Consider the following 22,304-nt stretch of genomic DNA (forward strand, 5'->3'; position numbering starts at 1 on the left):
ATGGGCGACACACCGTCGACTAATTTTGAACGAGCGCTCAATGTAGCAATTATTAAAGTGTTTCTCACAAGCGACAGCCGCCAGAGTTAGCGTTGGATCTGCCCTCTTAGATTCTTCTCCCACTCGGCTAAACGTTCTTGGTCAGCACGCGCGCTGAATGAGAATTGCTCGTTGTTTGAGCGGTATCCAGTCGTACAATATGGGACAAAACAGGTGCTGTCTTTACGCCTCGTTTTCTGCGACGACATCGCGGTTCCATCGTGAACAGACACAAGTGCGAACCACGAGCACAAAAAAGAAACCCAGCAATGACATGCGGAGGCACCACACGCTACTTGCTTGAAAGCAACAACGCGCCGCAACCGACTACGCTTACTAACGCGCATCCGAAGTGCATCCGAAGCGCAAGCGACGCGTGATGCGCCGCTCGGTGAGCACGGTCCCAAAGAGTGTCGCCGTGTGGCGGCCTCCGGCGGAAGGCATCACCGGCGGTACAGTGGCTAGAATGGGCCATTCTAGCCACTATACCGGCGGTGCCAGCGTCTCCCATTGGAACCGCCGGGCGGTCGGCACACTTTTCTCGCGGACAACTTTCTGTGGCAGTGAAGGGAAAGCTACGGGCGCGTGGCTGCTGCACATGTGTTACCGCGCCAAGTAGACCGGCAGCGTTTGACAGTGCTTTTGGTTGCTCGGAGCAGACGCTGAATCGACGCAGCTTCTACGTGCGACGGTTTCGCGTTTGCCCAGACGCGGAAGGGGCAAGCCGCAAAATAAGTAAACTTTTACATTCAGTGGTGTGTTCTGTCTTATCTAACTGTTGCTAATAAGCTCTTTATGTTTTCTCTTCCCCAGCCTAACCAGCGTGGATTAAAACGCGGGACTCTTTTTAGAAGCGCTCTCACTTGGGCGCACTTTGCCTCCGTAGCTTTCCCTTCATTGCCACAGAAAGTTGTCCGCGAGTATAGTAAGTATATTCTAGGCACTGTAGCGCCGGCGCCGCCGCCGGAAGCGGCTCGATGAGCGCCGACGTGGCGCCGACCAACCAGCGCGTGGCCGCGGCCGCGCTGCTGGCAGCTTTTGCAACAGACTTCCGCAGCAACCAATTCGTGTGCGTTCCACCATGTGGCGCCAGTGTCTCGTCGGCGAGGTGGCGCCGTCTCAGAAAGCAGCCGCTCATACCTTCGAGCGTGCTGCCGTGAATGTTTTTGTGTGTGTGTGCGCGAGTGTGTGCCGCAGAACAATAAATAGGGCTTAAAAACCTTAATCGGGAACATTTCTCATAGTTCACTTGAATGACATTGCACACTGCTTCTGGTTAAACCTGTCTGGTCACATTGTGCGACGCTAGACTGGCGCTGTTTGCGTGAGTCTCATGTGGCTGGGTGACCTCTCCGGCGCCGTTGATGCAACGACGCCGATAGACGCAACGGCAGGGGACGCCGGTGAAAACGCTGAATGTGGGCCGGGCTTTAGGGGAGAGGCGGGCGAGAGCCCAGAGAGAGTCGGCGGCACAGGTGGCTGAGGCCGGCAGGGCTGCGCGCGCAGTGGATAAAACTACTACCCTTACTCCGTATAGCTATCTACTAAGTTGCTATCGCAATTGATGCTTCGCTTTTCGGGTGAAAGTGCGACATTTTGGTCTACAGCCGGACGGGACCATCGAAGAGTCCGCTCTTAACAGTCATGTAAAAAAAAGACGTGTTTGGGAATAGTTTACAAGGGCGGAAGCTTGCGTGATTTGGCAATAGTTCATGGCGGTGTCCTGCGCCGTGCACAAGTTGATTTATGCAAAAAAAAATACTGCAGAGAAATAGTTCAGTAGTTCAGCGGGAGTTGTTTAATTGATCCCACTGACATGTGGAAAAATGTGTGTTGCGCAGACTGGCAGATGTCTCAAGCACAGTCTGTGTGATTGCCGAAATATTGCTCATAATTCAGTGCACGGCACAGATACGAGTTAACACATGAAATAATACAAGCAAAAGCATTGTGGCTGTGGCATACCCGCCGTGGTTGCTCAGTGGCTATGGTGTTGGGCTGCTGAGCACGAGGTCGCGGGATCACATCCTGGCCACGGCGGCCGCATTTCGATGGGGGCGAAATGCGAAAACACCCGTGTACTTAGATTTAGGTGCACGTTAAAGAACCCCAGGTGGTCTAAATTTCCGGAGTCCCCCACTACGGCGTGCCTCATGATCAGAACTGGTTTTTGGCACGTAAAACCCCATAATTTAATTTAATTGTGGCTGTGGCATAACCACCTCTTCTATCGCACTATCATGGTTTGAGCGTGATTACCTGGCCGGGTTGTGGGATTATCGCGGGCACGTGCTGTGAATGATTTGACTCGTCTCCGTTATCAATGGTTTAGTTTTGCTTGACACCAGTGTATATATCTTGCCCTTTTTAAAAATAAAAATAAGTTGCAAGTGAGCGCTCATTATCCTCTGCACTATTTTTTTCCAACGCCATACATACTCCGGGCAACACATCCACATGGGAAAACTTTACCTGTGTACAGGTAGTGTTCGCAGAGATCAAAACAGAATTGGTTGACTGTCTTAGGAATGATAAGAATCACTTCAGAATGTCGACCAAGTAATATTACCGCCAGATGCGAATGCGCACATCAAATATTCGGAAAGATTTATTGATTGCAGCAGTTATTTAGTGATTGATTTCTGCAGAACCTTGTGGTAGTTAACAGGGAAAATAAATATCATAGACAGGTAACCTCGAAATGAGTAAATAGGCAATAAAACATGGTCTACTCCTTAGCCTTAGAACCGGTTTAGGAATGACTATACTAAATGACGATAGATTAACAAGGAAAAGAAAGCCCGGGAAGCGATCATAAGTCTGTAACCTTAAACTTTCAGAAGAGACACCGACGCAAGACAGGGTGCGATAGCAGCAGATCACCTAAAGCCAAATAAAAGCAAGTAGCATAAACAGCAAAAAGAGGCGAGAAATAAAATCGAGGATTTACCTTCCGAATTCTGCGATTACAAGTTACTCGTAGAAGTCATGCAGCAGGAGAAAAGACATACACAGACAACCAATCGTTAGAGTGGATAGAGAAAACCACGCAAGTAGTTGAACAAGGAAATAAAGCAAGCGATCCCTTTTGCGGCACCCAATACGCAGTGTCTGGGGCCATGCCGGAATATAGGCTCAGTGTCACAATGGATGGTGAGGCAGTCGACTGGTGCGGCGTACCGGAAGGCGTTGGGTGCTGGAGCGAAAAGCAGCTCTAGAGGGAGAAAGACTCGATGCCTGCCTACCGCCTAGATTTTTACCTTAGGAAAGCGACAGAGAGCACTTCTGCGTAACAAAAAAAAAATAATAAATACCCTTAAAGTGCCAGGATTTGATCCTCGGAACTGAAGGTCACAAGCCCAGTACTTTACCACTACGCCAAGCCGAATCTTTTTTTTTTATTGCATAGGAGTACAAGTATGAGTAACGTCATGTGAAAATTATTTACGTTACATTTCGACACACACGAAAAACAAACGCACACATGCTACGTCGTACAATGAAATTTTGAAAATCGGGCAAAGGCAGACAAGCATCCAGATGCGAAATCCACTCAGTAACGCTACGCAGGATGCCTAACACACGCACAATGCAATAATACGACACGCCGGAGGATGTTAACATTCGAGTGAAATTACCATATCAACATCCACACGCAGTTTTCCTTGGTGCTTACAGGTCGCCCACAAGGGCGATAGTGCACTTTCTCCTTGCAAATGAAGCTTATGTTTTAACAGAATGAAAAAGAATGTTGTCCCAATCGATTGTTAAGCCGTCAAGTGCAACAACACTGATTGTAATGAAGGAAAGAACACAGTAATCTGCGACCTTAGGGTAAACGGTTACACAACGAAAGTTATTCAACGCGTCTTATCGGCGCTCACCGCTTCTTTTGCAGACGTTGTAGAAAAAAAATTGTTTATTTAAAACATTGACGCTAAATCAGAACTATAGCATGATTTTTCGTCGTCAGGCTAGTTTATTCCGAGCCTAGATTGGCGGATCACGTGTAGATGGACTCAATCGGTAGGCTAAGCCTAACCTTCAGTGGAAGAAAACGATCGTGGCGCGGGCGCCTGGCGAATACTAAAGTGTGCGTATTTGGGCTTCAGAAGGTTTCTACTAGTGTTGTTTAGTACACCAATCAAGTGGAAGAGCAGGAATCACTGCAGTATTGTTATCGGTTTGATAATATTAGTCACCGGCAGGCTTATTGGCTCCGTTCGAGAGCTCTAGAACGCCATCTTTGGGAGGCCGCCCCAAGCTTGTGCGGCCTCCCAAATATTCATAAAACAGTAATTCCTCTACGGCCCATAGCAGATTTTACGTGTTCCCCCTACGAGCCCTATCAACCTATCTTCCTAGGATAATCTCTCATCTCACTGGTAAAACGGGAACCTACATTCGCTACTGAGTACTATTCATGGAATTGGCGTCCCATGCGAGTCCTAATGAAAATGACTGCATGGTGTCGTTTGATGTGATTTCGTTGTTAACTGGCATGCCTGAGCCACTCGTGCTTTTTGTTACACGTTGTGCACTCAAACGTGACCCCACACTGAAAGACCGCACTCGCCTTTCTATTAATCACATCTGGCCATTATTTGAATTCTGCCTTTAAAGCACTTACGTCTCACTGAAGCAGTGCTACAGACTAATGAAACTGTTTTGGGTGCCGTAATCTCGGTCACAGTCACCGCAATCGGCATGGAGGTCATTAACAAGCGGGCGCTTTCAACTTTCAACCCACCCCACTCCCGCCAAAAATGTTTGTGCACTATGTGGACGATTTTTCTTGCGTGGGGAAGTCATCCGAGGTGGAAAATTTCCTCGCGCACTTCAACTCCATAGAAACGGCAATACAGCTTGCAGTGGAACGTGAAAATTCTGGTTCTTCTTCTTTCTTAGATGTCCTCGGGAAAAGAGAGCGACCTGTGGCAGAAGGCATCGTCATCCGCACACGCGCACAAGACGACTACTGCACATGCCTCAGCTCAAGAGCGCAAGTTATAAATACCAGAGCACTTTGCAATAAAAGCATTCCTTGTTCCCTCATGCCTGCGTGTTACATGGTGTCAGAAGTGGCGAACGCGGTTTAGCACCATCGTTCGTATTGAAAGCGTAGCCCTCCACGTTGGAAACGCCGCAGCAGGAACCGTCGCGAAATATTTACAAGCATGGCGTCGTCAATAATTTCGCCGCCGAAACCACTGGACTCAACGGGAGACGCCTTTCACAGCTGGACCGTCTGGAAGAAAGACCTCGACTTGTACGCAACGACAACGAAGCTGAAAGAACAAGCAAAGGAGGTTCAAACGGCAACATTCCTAATGGCAATCGGTGAAGAGGCAAGGCGATCTTTCTACACTTTCACGTTTGAGAATGACGACGACAAGCAGGACATTAAGATTCTCACCGAAAAGTTCGAGGCGCACTTCAAGCCAACAACCAACCTGACATTCAATGAATTTCGCTTTGTCTCCAGGAATCGGCAAGAGGGTGAGTCGTTCAACGATTGGCTCACAGAGCTTCGGATGCTCGCACAGAAATGCGAGTTTGGCGCACTAGAAGACCGAATGCTGCACAGTAGAATTATTCTTGGAATAAATGACAAAGTTCTGCAGCAGAGACTCGTATTGGAAAATCCGTCTTACGCCAAAAATGTCGAAATCTGCCGTGCAAGCGAACAAGGCAAGGAACGTTTCAATGAAATACAGGACGCATGTGCTACTAGTATAGATGCAGTGAAATCAAAAGCCAACACTTGCTTTAAGCGTGGCTTCGGTAAACATAAAAGTGGAAATTGCCCCGCTCGGGGTAAGCAATGCCACAAATGCGGAGGCCGCCACCATTTCGCGCGTGCATGTCAAAGGCCGCAGTCACGGCAGCGCAACGAAGGACGAAGTGTACAAGAAGTTCACATAACGCACGACGAAGAACTGTTTCTTCAAACAGTTGAAGTCAGTACTGTAGATCGAATTGATCGTTGGTCTACGGGAGTCGTTATCGCAAGCGTGTATATAAAATGCAAGATTGACACCGGTGCGAACTGCTGTGTAATGCCTGAGGCGGTGTTAGGTCGCATAACATCCCATCCTGCACAGCCATGCTCCGCTACACTACGCACGTTTTTCGGTCATAAAGGAATTGCATCTAAAAAGATTAAGCTGCCCATTAGCCACAAAGGACAGTGCACGGAAGGAGAATTTTTTATCGTCAAGCCGAACGTCCCAGTCACACTGAGTGGCTGCGTTGCTGAACGTCTGAGCCTGATAAGCCGCATAAGTTCAATTGATGCGCCCGGTTGCAATACACCTTAAGGATTTGAGGATGTCTTTCAGGGCCTAGGAGAACTCAAGGGCGTGGCCTACCACATACAGCTGAAGCCCGGTGCTCAAGGTACCATTAAACCAGCACGAAGAGTCGCTGTTGCCCTTCAAGACCGCGTGAAAGTAGAACTCAAAGGATGGAAAGTGACGGGGTTATCGCAAAGGTAACTGAGCCAACTTCTTGGTCAAGCCACATGGTTGTGGTGGTTAAAAAGGATAAAGTGCGAATATGCTTAGACCCGTCAGATTTGAATAAGGCTATCATCAGGGAGCACTACCACATGCCAACCTTAGAAGACGTAGTACCGCGTCTATCGGGAGCACAGTACTTTTCCACCTTGGACTCGTCATCGGGGTTCTGGCAGGTGAAGTTAGACGAACCGAGCTCAAGAATATGTACTATGAGCACCCCGTATGGCGGATATAGGTTTTTGCGCATGCCGTTCGGCATAGCGTCGGCTCCAGAAGTTTTTCAACGAGCAATGTACGGAGTTGTAGAGCGTCTTGCTGGTGTAGTCGTTGTTATGGACGATATTTTGGTCTGGGGAAACACTCGCGATGACCACGATAGCCATCTGTGCAAGTTGCTGACGCGTCGCAGAGAAAACAACTTGAAGCTTAACAGAAAAAAATGTCACTTCATGCAGCCCCGAGTACATTACATGGGCCATGTACTCACCAAAGAGGGACTCTCCCTGGACCCGGAGAGAGTAGAGGACATTCTACAAGCACCAACACCCCAAAATCGTAAGGGCCTTCAAGTATTCCTCGGCATGGTCAACTTTTTGGCGCGCTTCGGGCCCAATATGTCCGCTCTTTCTGCTCCACTTCGAGAGCTTTTAAAGAAACACATAGCGTTGAATTGGTCGGACCTGCAGGAAAATAGTCTTCAACATCTCCGTGCCGCTCTCATGCAGGCACCAGTCCTGGCATACTTTCGGCAGGACCAACCCGTGGTAGTGTCGGTTGATGCTAGCCAGTACGGTGTGGGGGCCGTACTCTTGCAAAACGGACAGCCGGTCGCTTACTCATCCCGTTCGCTAACCGCAGCACAACAGCGATACGCACAAATTGAAAAGGAGGCCTTGGCAATCGTCCATGGCTGTACAAAGTTTCAAGATTACATATTTGGACAACCAGAAGTAATGGTCGAATCGGATCACAGACCACTGGAAATGATATTCAAGAAGCCTTTGTGTGAATGCCCGTTACGCCTCCAACGCATGAGGCTAGTACTTCAAAGGTTTCCAATCACCATTACGTACAAGCCAGGCAAAGAACTTCTCTTAGCTGATGCCCTCTCACGTTTTCCAAGTAAAGTGCAACTGCAAGAAGAAACTGAGCAGTTTGAAGTCAATGCCGTTTCTTTTCTGCCGATTGCAGACGACCAGCTACGAAGCATCCGGGAGTCAACCAAGAACGACGCACTTATGTCGCAGTTGCTTTGTTATACCAAAACAGACTGGCCCGAGACAAGGCTGCAAGTACCGGATGCCCTGCGAGTCTTTTGGGCCTACCGCGATGAGCTGCATACCGAGGACGGTCTGCTGCTTTGGAGCAACAAGTTAATCATCCCGCCAGCCAAGCGCCGGGAAGTCCTCCACTTACTACACGCAGCCCATGGCGGACAAGAAAGAAAATGACGGCAAGGGACCGACAGGTAATGTTCTGGCCTAGCATGAATTCGGACATTGCGGCACTTGCAAATTCTTGCCACGTATGCCAAAAATACAAAAACAGAAACGCTAAGATTCCAATGCTAAGTCATCCGGTGCCCAGCTTACCTTGGCAGTCTGTTGGTGTGGACTTGTTCCACTACGGGGGCAGCAAGTACTTGATTATAGTTGATTTTTACTCGTTCTTTTTCGAGATCAGACAGCTTCGCCGTACAACAGCGCAAGCAGTTATCCAAGCATGCATGGAAGTTTTTGCAACACACCCTGCCAACATCTGCAGTGATAACGGGCCCTCATTCAGCAGTGCAAACTTCAGGTCGTTCACCTATCATTTTCACGTCAACCATGTCACGTCGAGCCCCTACTATCCACGCGGAAATGGCATGGCAGAGCGGTGCCGTTCAAGAGGCAAAAAAGTTACTCAAGAAATGTTCATTTGGCATCTTTGAAATTTGTAGCGCCATGCTGGAATGAAGAAATTCGCCACCCGCCGCGGTTGCTCAGTGGCTATGGTGTTGGGCTGCTGCGCACGAGGTCGCGGGATCGAATCCCGGCCACGGCGGCCGCATTTCGATGGGGGCGAAATGCGAAAACACCCGTGTACTTAGATTTAGGTGCACGTTAAAGAACCCCAGGTGGTCCAAATTTCCGGAGTCCCCCACTACGGCGTGCCTCATAATCAGAACTGGTTTTGGCACGTAAAACCCCATAATTAAAAAAAAGAAATTCGCCGAGAGACGACCTTCTGCAGTCCCCATCGGAAAGATTGATGGGTCGCCGCACCAGAACCAGGCTTCCAGTACTGGACTGTCATCTCAAGCCAAAGACTATACCCACCGAAACCGTTCGAAGCCGTCTAGAAGACATTAGGAGCAGGCAACAAAAGTACTACAAATGAAGTGTCGCCTACAAAGAACCTGGGCTCCAGCAGTAGTTTTAGGCACGGCAGGCACGCCACGATCCTATATACTCGACACCGGCAGCGGACATCTGCGTCGCACGAGAGAGCATCTAAGAACTACAAAGGCAGAAATACAGGATCCACCTTTCCAAACGGAACCGCCAGGTGATACTTCAACCCAGGAGGTGACGCCTGAAGACGGGCTTCGTAGGAGCACGCGCCAGCGCAGAGAAACACAACGGTTTCTCTTGCCAGAACTCCGGACTTAATCACGTATTCCAAGTTTTTTTTTCCCGCTGAAGGGAAGATGTGGCAGAAGGCATCGTCATCCGCACACGCGCACAAGACGGCTACTGCGCATGCCTCAGCCCAAAAGCGCAAGGTATAAATACCAGAGCACTGTGCAATAAAAGCATGCCTTGTTCCCTCATGCCTGCGTGTTACACGACCGAAATTTTCCTTTCCCGTATTCAGAAAACCCACACAGACACGGCGATATCGTGACTTTAATTCTAATTACCCTACCTGGCACAAGGTTTCTTTAGTCCAACGCCTCATCAAGACAGCCGAAAAAAATCACTCGTCTCCCCCCCCCCCCCCTGAAGGAAGGAAAGAACACAGTAATCTGGGACCTTAGGATAAACGGTTACACAACGGCATTTTTTCACCGAGGGAACGAAAATGAAAACAAGACGGTAGCTACCGCACCACCCAGGCAACGGCGCCGTTTCCCGTATTATTACCAAAATTCACCCAACGGCATACCACGCGCGCTGCCTATGGTGCTCTGAAAAAACAACGCTTTTGCACACCACCTGGACGTGCCGGGCCATCCCCGGACTGACCCCTATACACCAAGCGAGTGTGGAGCGGTGGGAAGAGCTGCTGGCCAGCGACAGCCTTAAAGATCAATTCAGTTTGATAAACAGGGCCCTGAGCGGCAACTGCCTGCGGCGTCCTGGGCATAGGGCAGCCACCTCCGCTTGGGAGCCATGAACGAAGTGCGCTGCACCCCAAGAATGCCATTTATTCCTTCAAATAAATCTTCTTCTCGTCCAATCCCCCTCCTCCAGTAAAATATGTGCCAACTGGCCCACGTAAACAAATTTGTACTAAATCAATGCGAGTATCACGTGTCGCCTTCATCATGACCATCAGCCTATATTATGTTCACTGCAGGACGAAGGCCTCTCCCTGTGATCTCCAATTACCCCTGTCTTGCGCTCATTCATTCATAATTCATTCATCTATATATTTCACTATACTCCAGACCACCCTAGCTGGACCAAGCAGGAGCAGGATTACAATACAATGAGAAAACGAAAAATAAAGAAAAAGACAACATGAACATGCTTGGCAATATTGTGAGAAAAAAGAACACAGAAATATTCGGCAACAGTACTCTTATAGAATGGTGTAGCAATTCTTGCAGCAAATCTAGCAAAAAGAAATCTTTCTCATGACGTATGCAGTTCGATAGCTTCACGATAATTAGCTGCCTCGCACATATATTCGTAAGGACAGTGCCAGTCTGAAACCGTGCATGAAAAAAAAGAATAAAAAGCTCCGTATGCTTCTGTTCTCGTGGAATGGGTTGTAGGGAGTGTTTGCGAGTGCGGGAGTATTTTATGTATGCAAAATAGGTTTTAAATATGAGATTGCGGTTATATTAAACTTTCCAGTCATACTGTTTCGCAAGGATTAATATTGCTTTATTTGCTGCGTGCAGCTAATGTGGCGATACTATGTGCACTCGTTAGTTCTGTAGAATAATCTAGCGTTTTTATTTAATAAATATAAATAAACCGGCTACAAAAGTGTAGTACTTCAAGAAGCACGCCCTTGAGGCATATATTTTAGCCGCTCGTAAAAAAGGAACTGACAAAACGAGAACGCAGAAAAAACGGAAAAAATGCATTTGAAGTGAGCGCTGGCAACATAAACATAGAAAAAGAATCGAGCGCAAAGCTTTTCTATCCCAGAAGCGCCTGCTGGATAACAAACAAACATTCATAGGATAGTACATGCTATAACCACCATCTCATTACGAAGCATGCCGTACTGGTGGACTCCGGAGTAATTTTAACGACCTGTGGTATTTAATGTCCATGTCGTAACTTCCATGTCGCATGAGCGCCTTCTGTGGCATGGTTTTGCCTTTTGTTGAGCAGTTACAATCGTTTCCATGCACCTATATGTATCAAAGTGCATTATGCTTGGTTGACGTTCATTGAAAGCAAGGTGTTGGCCAAATACACATATTACACTACAGCCTCGCGCATTACAATCCACAGGCGCAGTAAGCGGCCACTGAATAAATAAATATCATGTTCTATGGAGGTTTTCAATTTTTGGTAAATGCCCATAGGGAGAGATTGATTGCAGTGGCGAAGAGGCGCCCTTTATTGCGGCCCTTTAGAGGGGAAAGAGGAAAGAAGATGAGGGACGGAGGGGGGCGCTGCAAAATAGTTTGGCCCCCCACATGAAACTTTCTGCGCATTCCTTTGCCTCATATTCATATCGTGATTTTCGTTCGTACACTGTGTGAGGTAGAATGTATTGGTGGTTCGTCGACGCTGTGCAACACTATGCAAGGCCTTCACAGACTGAGTGACAGTGCCCACAGAAGCACTTCTGTATTGTGTGTGTGGATTTTTTTTTCTTTTCGTATTCTTTTTCTCTCATCTATCGCATCCCTTCCCCCTCCCCCGGTACAGGGTAGCCACCCGGAGGTAATCTCTCGTTAACGTCCCTGTCTTTCTTTTATATCTCTCCCTGTCTCTCTCGCACGTCAAATCCCAGTATTTCTTTTTCTTAGTGTGACTAAGTTTGCCTATTCAAGTTTATTCATGGAAGCGGGTGAAGTGAAAAACGCTGTGTACGTGATTTATTGGCGCATTAGGCCCCGTTGGTTAATATTTTGCCGGATAGCTCTAATATAACGTCCCTCATAAACTCCTGTGCAGTCTCGAACGGTGAATGACAAAGTTCATTATTTTTTGTTTGCCAGTTTTCATTGTGAAATTTTGTTTGTCCTGTCACAGAATCTAGAGGCGCACAGAAGCGAATTCAGCGCATTACAGAATGCTGATGGGCGCTTATTTGACAGTTCTGTACATAGTAGTCATGTCAAGAGCCCTGTAAAACGAAGCGGCAGTGCAGTGTGCTGTGCATGGAACATGATAAATCGCACTTATCAGGCGTGGTTTCCGGGTTCACCGCAATCACCAACACAAGTGGTTTGAAATGTTCCAATAATAGAACTGACTCATGCTGACAAGACCACCTTAATGTCTATCCAAGTGCGCATGCTCGTGTCGAGGCCATAAAAAGGCGGACAACGTGGTATTGAATCGCAGTCGGTTACGCGGAAAGCCTACGGTACGTCGCAACACGCCATGGCTCGTACCAAGCAGACCGCCCGCAAGTCTACCGGCGGAAAGGCACCTCGCAAGCAACTGGCAACGAAGGCCGCCCGTAAGGCAGCACCTGCCACTGGTGGCGTCAAAAAACCGCATCGCTACAGACCTGGTGAGTTCGGTTGCGGTTTTTCTTTTTTTTTTTTGCAACTTCCTCCCATTTATTATTTGGAGCCTCGCGTTGCACAGCGACATTGACGCTACGAGGGACTCCTTACTGGAAGGCTTCGGAACCCTTTTAACCAGGGTTTGCTTAACCTATGCCGAAAATTATGTACAAGCATTTTGCATTATGCGTTACTAGTATGGCTTCAACACGCTCTGAACTTGTGCAGCTCAGTGCAGTAAAGCAAAGCTGACCTTGGATGAGATGTGCCCAGAATATGGCCAATGGCGTGGTCAAGTATGCGATCGTTCGTGACTGCACCGTACCACACAATGTGCATGCTGGCTGCTGCTTCTTTCATGCCTCTAATAGTGGTCTGCGCCTGGAAGTGGCTTTTTGTACGTCGACACTGCGCTCCTTTCTTCCATGAAAATTTGTTATGCTCCCAGTACCACGTCAGCCAGTGCATTCTTAGTTGAAGGCCTCCTTCCGCTAACGCTGCGCCATTCTTTTTTTTCTTTGCTTTCTTTTGCAGGCACAGTGGCTCTGCGTGAAATTCGGCGATACCAGAAGTCCACCGAGATGCTTATCCGCAAGCTACCCTTTCAGCGGTTGGTTCGTGAAGTAGCGCAAGACTTCAAGACCGACCTGCGGTTTCAAAGTTCTGCCGTGCAGGCCTTGCAGGAAGCCTGCGAAGCGTACCTTGTGGGCCTCTTCGAAGACTCCAACTTGTGTGCGATTCACGCTAAGCGCGTCACTATAATGCCGAAAGATATACAACTAGCACGACGCATACGCGGCGAACGTGCCTAGCCACTTTCCAGCCTTCCACGGTGCTGATCTTGTAAATGTTCATTCGCCGTTGTCATCGTCATTACCATGATTGTTTTCGTGAAATAAAGTGTCTTTCCACCGCGTCTTCTTGCCGGCATCCTTCTTTTAGTACCCCCGTGCACTCAAGACACTTTACTGCCTTTTTTTGTAATCGTCACTGAATCGTACTTTTTAATTCGTACTATTTTGCAGCTTCCGCCTGTAATTATTCACTGGTGCACTCAAAGGCCTGCCTCTGCACAGTATCGCTGTTTCGCTGCGGCACACAAAAATAACGGCATTTGGGCAGTACTCCTGCCGATAGCATTCTCCCGACAACTCGTAGTGGCCTCTCCTAGGCATTGGACGAAGAAAACAAGTGCTGTGGCGCAGAACGCAAGCACGAAGAGGATGCACATGGCTGGGGAAAAATACCCGCCGTGGGGGCTCATGGGATACGGCGTTCCACTGCTGAGCACGAGGTCACGGGATCGAATCCCCGCTGCATTTCGATGGAGGCTAAATGTAAAAGCGCCCGTGTGTTTGCGTTGTAGTGCGCGTTAAAGAACCCCAAGTGGTCAAAATTAATTCGGCGCCCTCCACTACGGCCTGCCTCATAATCGGCACTTGTTTTGGCACGTAAATCCCCAGAAAAACAAATACAGGGGAAAAATATCGTTCAGCAGAATTCTTGATTCTAGTGTGTGTGCCTCGCCCTATGAAAGCTAGTTTATATTTTCGTATCACGCAATCGGAGACAAGTCTGGAACAAACGAAGGTCAGCGAAAATAAATTGCATAGGAATGACACCTCAGCTGCATGGAGCGAGCTATCACGATGAAGTTCGCGCGTACGAAGGGAAGCGGCGGCACGACGCAGAATGTTCGCTACCTTGCGCTGCATGGGATGAGAAAAAAGCGGACACCGCCGCTTGTTCGACCCGTCGCTGTCACCTATGCCTGCTTCGAAACACAACTGTGTAATTGTGATGGCCAGTTGAGAAAACTTCAAGCTGCGTACGTACCATGGTCACGTCTATTTTATTTGACACATGCTAGAAAGCATGTCTGATCGCACTGTGCTTGAAGCTCTAGCAGAGGGATGACAGGTCTAGCTTCGCGGCCACACCATATATGAAGGCGACATACGGCACCGCCTCAACGCAGAGGCAAGCCTAAGCCAAGTTACTGTATTTCGTTTATGCAACATATAGCTACTTGGGCGCTTTAGTGTTGCTCACTGCCATGTAATAAAAATTTAGCATTGTGAGGGCCACCCTGAAGTGAACTTTTTTTTTTATCGGTAGTAGTGGCACCGGTGGTCCTTTCAACGGAGTGAGGCGAGTAAACACTGAGGCAACTCGATATCAAAAGCGGCAAAACAGATGGCAGCAAACGGTGTAAATGACGATGCAGACGATTTCATTATCGCTGTACTCCTGCGTTGACGAAGGCTTCCGTATCGTAGCGTTGTTAATCTTACGCCGTGCAGTTCGACCACTCTTGTGCCGTCACGTTCCGTATTTACTATGCATGCTGATGCAAAAACGTAATGTCGAAGCTCCGCGAGGTGACGGTACAACAATTTCTTAGGTGCTTCCTAGTACCACAGGTGCCTAGCCACATTTCTAATGCGACCGTTGTACATAGGGCTACACATTGTAGCACGAAAGTGTTTAACGTCGGGCTCCACAGAGAGTTAGTCTTACGTATGGACGTCACGCAGTCACCACGCCAATCCGCGAGATAGCGATAATCTCCCTTTTTTTGCCTATCCATTCGTTGGTAACATAGGCATAGGAATCCTAGCAATGTTTGCTTGTTTAAATAGTGCTCTTGACGATATATGTAGGATGTCTTTATTTATCTGCACCAACTTTTTTTAAATTGCCAGTGGCAGATAGCACAATTATAAAACTTGATATAAATTACTCCATGAGGCGGTTATTACTTGAATAATTGAGGCTTTATATTAAATCGAACAATGGAGGAGGGCGACGAAAAGCCGCAAAAAGACTGCTCGAGAACCCTCAACTCCCTGACAACATATGACAGCGAGGGAGGGCAGCAGAACATACAGTCGCAAAAAGAAATTGCTAAACAAAATACAATACAGGCGTAAGTAAGACGCGCAGCTTGTCAACACACACAACAATAAACACCTCAGATACATGTACATTGATAAACGCGTAAATTTATAAGGTGTGCATTGCAAATTTATCAGCAAGACCCAAGCAATGGCAATAACGTGGGGTTACAAGTTTAACAAGGCTTTAAGCCTTAAAGCAATAAAAAAGAAAATACAGGCTGTCACATAAGTTACCTTGATAATGCATTGAAAATAATTAGTACATTCATAAGTAAATAAATGACCTAATTGAATATGCCGCCAAATCATATATTTTCAATAGTGAAATATCTTTGCCCAATATATGAAATTTATTTATAAGCGCTAGAAAATTATTGTTGAGATACTGTAAGCCATATGTGGAACGCCAACTCGGAACTCTACAGAGTTCGGCCCGCTTTCTCAGATAGGTGGAATTACTTCTTCCTAAATTCGCAATTGCAGTAAGCAAGGAATTTATTTGCTTCACATTTAAAGAATAATGCTTAAGGGCTATACACAGCTATGCCGACAACATTGGGAAGAAACCTGCAATGCAATGGACGGGCAATTAAGTTTAGGTAAAACGTGGCGCTTTCTCAGATTCCTACTCGACCCAGAAGACAACAAATCTGCCCACCGACAAACCATAAACAAACTCATACACGCGTACAAGGGCACAGAGGAGGATTTCCTTAGGGAGGTAGAGCTCAAATACATCTCTCAGGTTCCTCCTCAGCAGCACCCAGACTACGCAGGCCAGTCCAACACCACCCTAGACGAGGAATTCACCGAGGCGGATATCCGCGCCACCCTGCACAAACTTAACTCCAAATCTGCCCAGGTCCCGACACCATTACCTACAAGACACTACGTAATCTTGACGACGAGTCAATCACGCAACTCACAGAATACATTAACCAATGCTGGACTACCGGCAGCTTGCCCCCGCAGTGGAAAAAGGCCCAGGTGATCCTCATTCCTAAACCAGGCAAACCACTAAATACTAACAATCTTAGGCCCATCTCCTTAACGTCGTGCATGGGCAAATTGATGGAGCACATGTTCCTGGATAGACTAACAAATTACCTAGAGGACAATGACCTATTTCCATACACCATGATCGGCTTCCGTAGGCATCTCTCGACCCAGGATACCATGCTGCAGCTGAAACACCACATCATAGACTGCACAGGCCGCTCCACTAAGGCCATTCTCGGCCTAGATCTTAAGAAGGCCTTTGATAACGTCACACACAGCACCATCCTAAATCAGATCAACACCCTAAACTTGGGCCTTCGCACGTACAATTATATCAGAGCATTTCTAACGGACAGAACAGCCACCATCACCGTAGGAGCGCTCACATCGTCCGAGATAACCATGGGAAGCGTGGGCACCCCGCAGGGTTCCGTGATATCTCCGATGCTGTTCAACCTCGCCCTCCTAGGCCTTCCGTCACAACTTCAGAAAATCCCCGGACTCCATCACACTCTTTATGCCGACGATATCACCCTCTGGGTATGCGAGGGCAGTGATGGATTCACAGAACAAATATTACAGGAGGCTATTCACACAGTAGAACGGTATCTGCAAGGGACAGGACTATCCTGTTCGGCGGAGAAATCCGAGCTACTGCTATATCGCCCTACACTCAAGGGCCGACCACCCAAACATCACCAAGCACAAACACACGCCGATATAACACTCACGACAAGCGACGGTCACATCATACCAACCGTGGATAAAATTAAGGTGTTAGGACTGATCATCGAGAGTAAGGGCACAAACGGCGAGACAGTTCGCAACATTGACGCAAAAGTATCGAACACGATGCGCCTTATTAAACGCATCACCAATAAACACAAAGGCATGAAAGAGTCTAGCATCCTCCGCCTCATCCAATCATTCGTACTCAGCCAGATCACGTATGCGGCAGCCTATCACCGATGGTTCGTCGCAGAAAAAGCAAAACTCAACAGCCTCATTAGGCGAATACATAAACAAGCACTAGGATTGCCGCAACACGCCAGCACAGACCTCCTTCTTAAACTGGGATTACACAATACCCTCGAGGAGCTTATCGAGGCGCAACAAATATCACAATACGAGCGATTGGCCAAGACTAAGTCAGGCCGCCAGATACTCGAGAATCTCGGCATCTCTTACCACACCCAACACGGCGACAAACATGACATACCACGCGATATCCGAACTAAACTCACAGTTCCACCGATACCCAAGAACATGCACCCCGAACACAACGAGGGCAGACGCGTCAGTAGAGCCAAAGCTATGACTAAGATTTTCGGTCACAACGAGGAAGCGGTCTTTGTCGATGCAGCACGCTATCGGGACCGTCACCGCTTCGTAGCTGCGGTCGTAGACCACACACATCAATGCAAAGCAAGCGCATCAATCGCCACAAGACACGTAGAAACGGCGGAGGAAGTGGCTATCGCGCTGGCGATAGCTCACACCAATGCCTCGTACATCATCAGCGACTCTCAAACGGCCGTGCGAAACTACGCCAACGGCAGAATCTCCCCTGAGGCATTGCGGATCCTTAATACAGGCAAAACTTATGAGGCAGACAAATGCGTACAAATCCTCTGGATCCCAGCCCACACACCTCTTGATCAGCCGGAGTTCAGTCCAAACGAGGTGGCGCACAACGTGGTTCGAGGTCTCACGTTCCGAGCCGGGTTCGAAGAAGCAGCCACTCGAACGGACACCTCCGCGGTGGTGTGGGAATGGGACGATCGGCTCACTAAATTCTGTGACATTACTCAACATTATCGAATGCAAAGGCGTGAGTATCCACCACCTCACCCCAAGCTCAATAGGGCCCAGTCCGTTCAATGGCGGCAGCTACAAACACGAACATACACGAACCCTGTCATCATGAACCATATATACCCCGAATTATATACAACCAATCTATGCCAGTATTGTAACACCAGAGCCACACTAGATCACATCCTATGGGCATGTCCAGCATTAATCAGCAATACTGGGGTCGCGGCCTCCAATGAGGGCCTTCGGGCGCGTTGGGGGACTGCGCTGCTCAGTTCAGGCCTGGACCAGCAACTGTGGGCTATCCAGCAGGCCGAGGAAGCTGCCGGGAGACACGGTCTCTCCGCTGGCTCCTAGGTGGGAACCCAGCCCAGCAATCTGCCGGAAATAAATAAAGTTCTTCTCTCTCTCTATTAAAGATATTGCGCTCTTGGCGACGTTTAATTGCACCGGTGAATACATAAAGGTACAATTTGTTCTATTACTGAGTAATTCTGTAGAAAATATGGCTGGCATCCTGGGCATCTATAAGGGCAGCAAATATGGTAGTGATTGTAATATACCATGCACGAGACATGGGAATATAGGAAATTTAGGCATGCGTTTATGACTGTTGCTTACAAGAAACATACCAGAAAAAATCAAACACCCTTTCTCAAAGGAAGATGGTTGAACGCGAAGCTTTGTTCCATGCAAACTGAATTAAAGTCGAAAGCCAACGACCACTGAACAAACAGAATCCGCCTTTTGCATTGCGCTATGGCGCACCTTGGCGGGCTCCGCGAGAAACAATATGTACGGCGTCGGGGCCCCGCGGTAGCTGAGGCACGCTGCAAGAAGCGAGCTGAAATAGGTTCGTGCATTTGTCAGTCGTTGTAATTTTCGTTTTGTGTGAGTGGCCTCTTGTTGGACAGGATGCCTAGGCCGGCAATGACTCTGGTGGGACTTACAACCGCAAGTCGGCGAAATATGATGACGGGATTTCGTGCAGCTACGCCGACAAAACCAGTCACCGTGCGATGTGCCTCTGAACGAATACATCGCACCGTAACGCGATTGGCACAGCGCCTACGCTTGTATTCCTGTTATTCATATTCATTCGTGCCGAATATGAGTCCACACATGCTTCGGAAGTTGAAATGCACGAATGTGAGCACTCGCCAGCTGCCCACATCAAGTTTAAGCTGGAGTCGATTCCGCTCAGCGGAGGTTAGCCATATCGTATATAGCAGCCGAGTTCACGCATTTGCCACTGCTAGACCTGCGCTGAACGTACGCTAATAGGGTGATAAAAAGTGCTTTTATAGCTGAGTATTGACCACAGTGGCCATAGCTCTTTGAAGGGGCGACACTGCGCCCAGAGTATTTATGCAACGCAAGAACGGCGCATTTGTTTACATCGGCACGCGTACGGCCACCGCTCGCTGTTCGCTTCAAGTACAGTAGAAACCGTGCACTGCTCACACGAAATAATGAGGAAATGTTCAAAGCATATATGAACACTTATCATGCACATATCAGAAGCGATCACATGGAGACGAGAAGGCATGAACTTCACGGGCACATTGAAAACGGCGACAACGACCACCTAGCCGCACTGGCACGCGAAAATGCCGATGCCCGCCGTACTCGCGTGGAAACGAGCGGTGTTGTTGCTTACGATGCAGTATCGAAAGGGCCATCACTTGTTGCCTGTTTAGCATAAGACGCAAACTGTGTTTTCGGTAACTACTAAATCTGGCAGCATATCCGTAGTTGCACTTCGTTCATGGAAGCGCCAGCGACTGCGACCGACAGCCTTCGTTCAAGAACGGTGCCTGTACCGCGGTATTAGCACTGCGCCGTGTCGCCGCTTCCCACTCTGTGTGTGTGCATCGTACTATGCTAAGAGTGGTTCACTTCAAGTCGGTAAGGTCTGTACCGAACTATATAAGCAGTTTCCTTCGTCGTACTTGCTTATTCTATATTTCTGGTCCGCCGGTAGCGGACGAACTCGTAGGCTGTGTTAGCCCTATAATGAAGCTGCCTGAACGAGATCGACACCACCTCAAACTTGGATGTGTAGGGCTGTAAAGGGCTGGAAATCGTGCATATCAGCGTCGGAAGTACGTTTCGACTCAATTTGAGCGTCAATAAATACATACACGAGCGCACTGGCGGCGATATTCACGTTGTCGGTGCGACATTGTCACTCGGCGGCCGCTCGCACGGCGATCAGCACACTGGTTTTGTCGGCGTCGTCGGCACGAAAGCTTATCACACTACGATAACTCGCTGTCGTCGGTAACGTCGTCGGTCCCTTCTTCGTCATATACTTGTACGACAATATAGATGTCCCACTGGCACAGATCACAACTACAGCCGGCCGAGCGTTGGCGCCGGCGTGAGGTCGACTTCTGACCGACATCCGGGTGTCGTGTCGGCAATATTGTGATGTACCGGACGTTAACCGAACATCGCTGTGAACAGCTGAAGTTTCCACCGAAATACGACGCAAATACCGCGTCGTCGACCGGCACAGCGCCGACAATAAAGAGTTCGCGTGCTCGACGGCTACGCTGCATACGCGTGCGTCGTCAGCTGCACGAACAACGACGCCGTACAAAACGTTTTCGGCACTCGCCGATAGGGTACAGCGCATGCGTACTCGGGACATGCAAAAGGCGGATTAGAGAGCCTACCCAAGGTAAATACACCTGGTAGCGAAGCTTCCATATAAACCCATACGTTCAAAACATGGCGGCTTATCTGCGGTTCATAGGGAGCCTACATGCAACGCCGCTTTAGGGTGGTGACAGCCTTTGTAAGGGTACTTGCCGCCGCCAGCTAAATTGGCGGGTTAATTGTGGGGACCAAAATGGCGAAAGACCAGCCAACAGACCACAGTTCCCGCGACCCTTGGTGACGTGAAATTAATTAACTTCTTTTAATAAAATTGGCCTCAGCAGCCAGAGACAAATGGTGCGCCTGAGCACCGTACACGGCACGTCTACGTTTTAGTTAAACAGACTAGTAAGGACAGTCTTTATTACAGAACACTTCGAAAAGCACTCTTTATATATTATGTACAACTGGAAGGCAACGACAATGCTTAGTGCAGTTCACATTCTTGGCGTGAGATGACGCTTGCGGCGTCGACGAGCACTGTCGTGTCCACATGTGCTCCGTGAATTTTCCTGCTATTTGGTGGAAAATTGTTTGTGCGACTGGTTTCCACGATCATCACGGATCTGTGAAGTGGTCCCGCATCGACTGAAACTACCCACAGCCGTGAGTGACCGGAACGTATTGTTTCACAAGCTCAAACGTGCCTTCATTTCGTGCGAGCTCGCTAAGACCAAAGCCGCCACGTAGGCGGCCGCAGGAACGCCAGAGTGTGCGGCGAACGCGCGCTCGATGGCTCTTGCAAATCAAGCCCCCGACGTAACCGCGCGTCCCGGACCCTCGCGGTTGACGGACACGCTACGCCAAGAATTTGATAACATGGATTTTCAAGACTCCGCTGCTCACAACCTCCCAGCACCAAGAGGACCCAGTGATCAGAACGCCGGTACAGGGAGCCAAAGTCAAATGGATGGGGGCTGGCAGACGGTCCTCACGCTTCGGCAGCAAAAGCCATTGCGAAAGAGAAGACCAAACCACCGGAATATTCGGGGACCTTGAAGCACCAAGAAGCTTCTGTTGGTTAAGCAACCGGAAAATCTAAACGCAAACCAGCCTACAGGTGGTTACCGCCACTCCTGAAAGACGACTTCAATATAGTGGTGCGACCGCATCTGGGGCTACCGGTCAAGAACCTGACTAGTCCACTACTGCTGGACGCCGTGTTTGCTGCATGCGGCGGGCAAATATCAGGTGAGCAATTTTTGCTCAGAATCAAGCCAGGCTCCAACATCTTTATCGTGTCCACGCCGCACCAGACAGTGGCGGACTTCGTTAGACGCATTATAACGCTAAGCATCAACGGCCGGCCTCACTCGGCCAACGCCTATGTAGCCGTTGGACAAGTGAAGGGACAACCAAGGGTGTCATTCATGGCTTGGACCCGCACACGACGCCTGAAGCACTAAAAGCAAATCTGCGCATTCGCACGCAAGGGGTCGAAATTCTCCAAGCACG

At 48.7% G+C, this 22,304-nt stretch overlaps 1 protein-coding gene across 1 annotated transcript in view; it reads left to right on the forward strand.

Moving 5' to 3' along the window:
* The first annotated feature begins 12,225 nt into the window (after positions 1–12,225).
* Positions 12,226–22,304, forward strand: part of LOC119449027 (uncharacterized) — a 59,467-nt gene continuing 49,388 nt past the window's right edge. The window contains exons 1-2 of the mRNA XM_037712224.2: positions 12,226–12,476; positions 13,006–13,282. Of these exons, the coding sequence (XP_037568152.1) occupies positions 12,344–12,476; positions 13,006–13,282 (410 nt within the window). The 5' untranslated portion in view covers positions 12,226–12,343. The remainder of the gene's footprint in view (positions 12,477–13,005; positions 13,283–22,304) is intronic.

Source organism: Dermacentor silvarum, chromosome 4, assembly GCF_013339745.2.
Source record: "Dermacentor silvarum isolate Dsil-2018 chromosome 4, BIME_Dsil_1.4, whole genome shotgun sequence".
Taxonomy (NCBI): Eukaryota; Metazoa; Arthropoda; class Arachnida; order Ixodida; family Ixodidae; genus Dermacentor; species Dermacentor silvarum.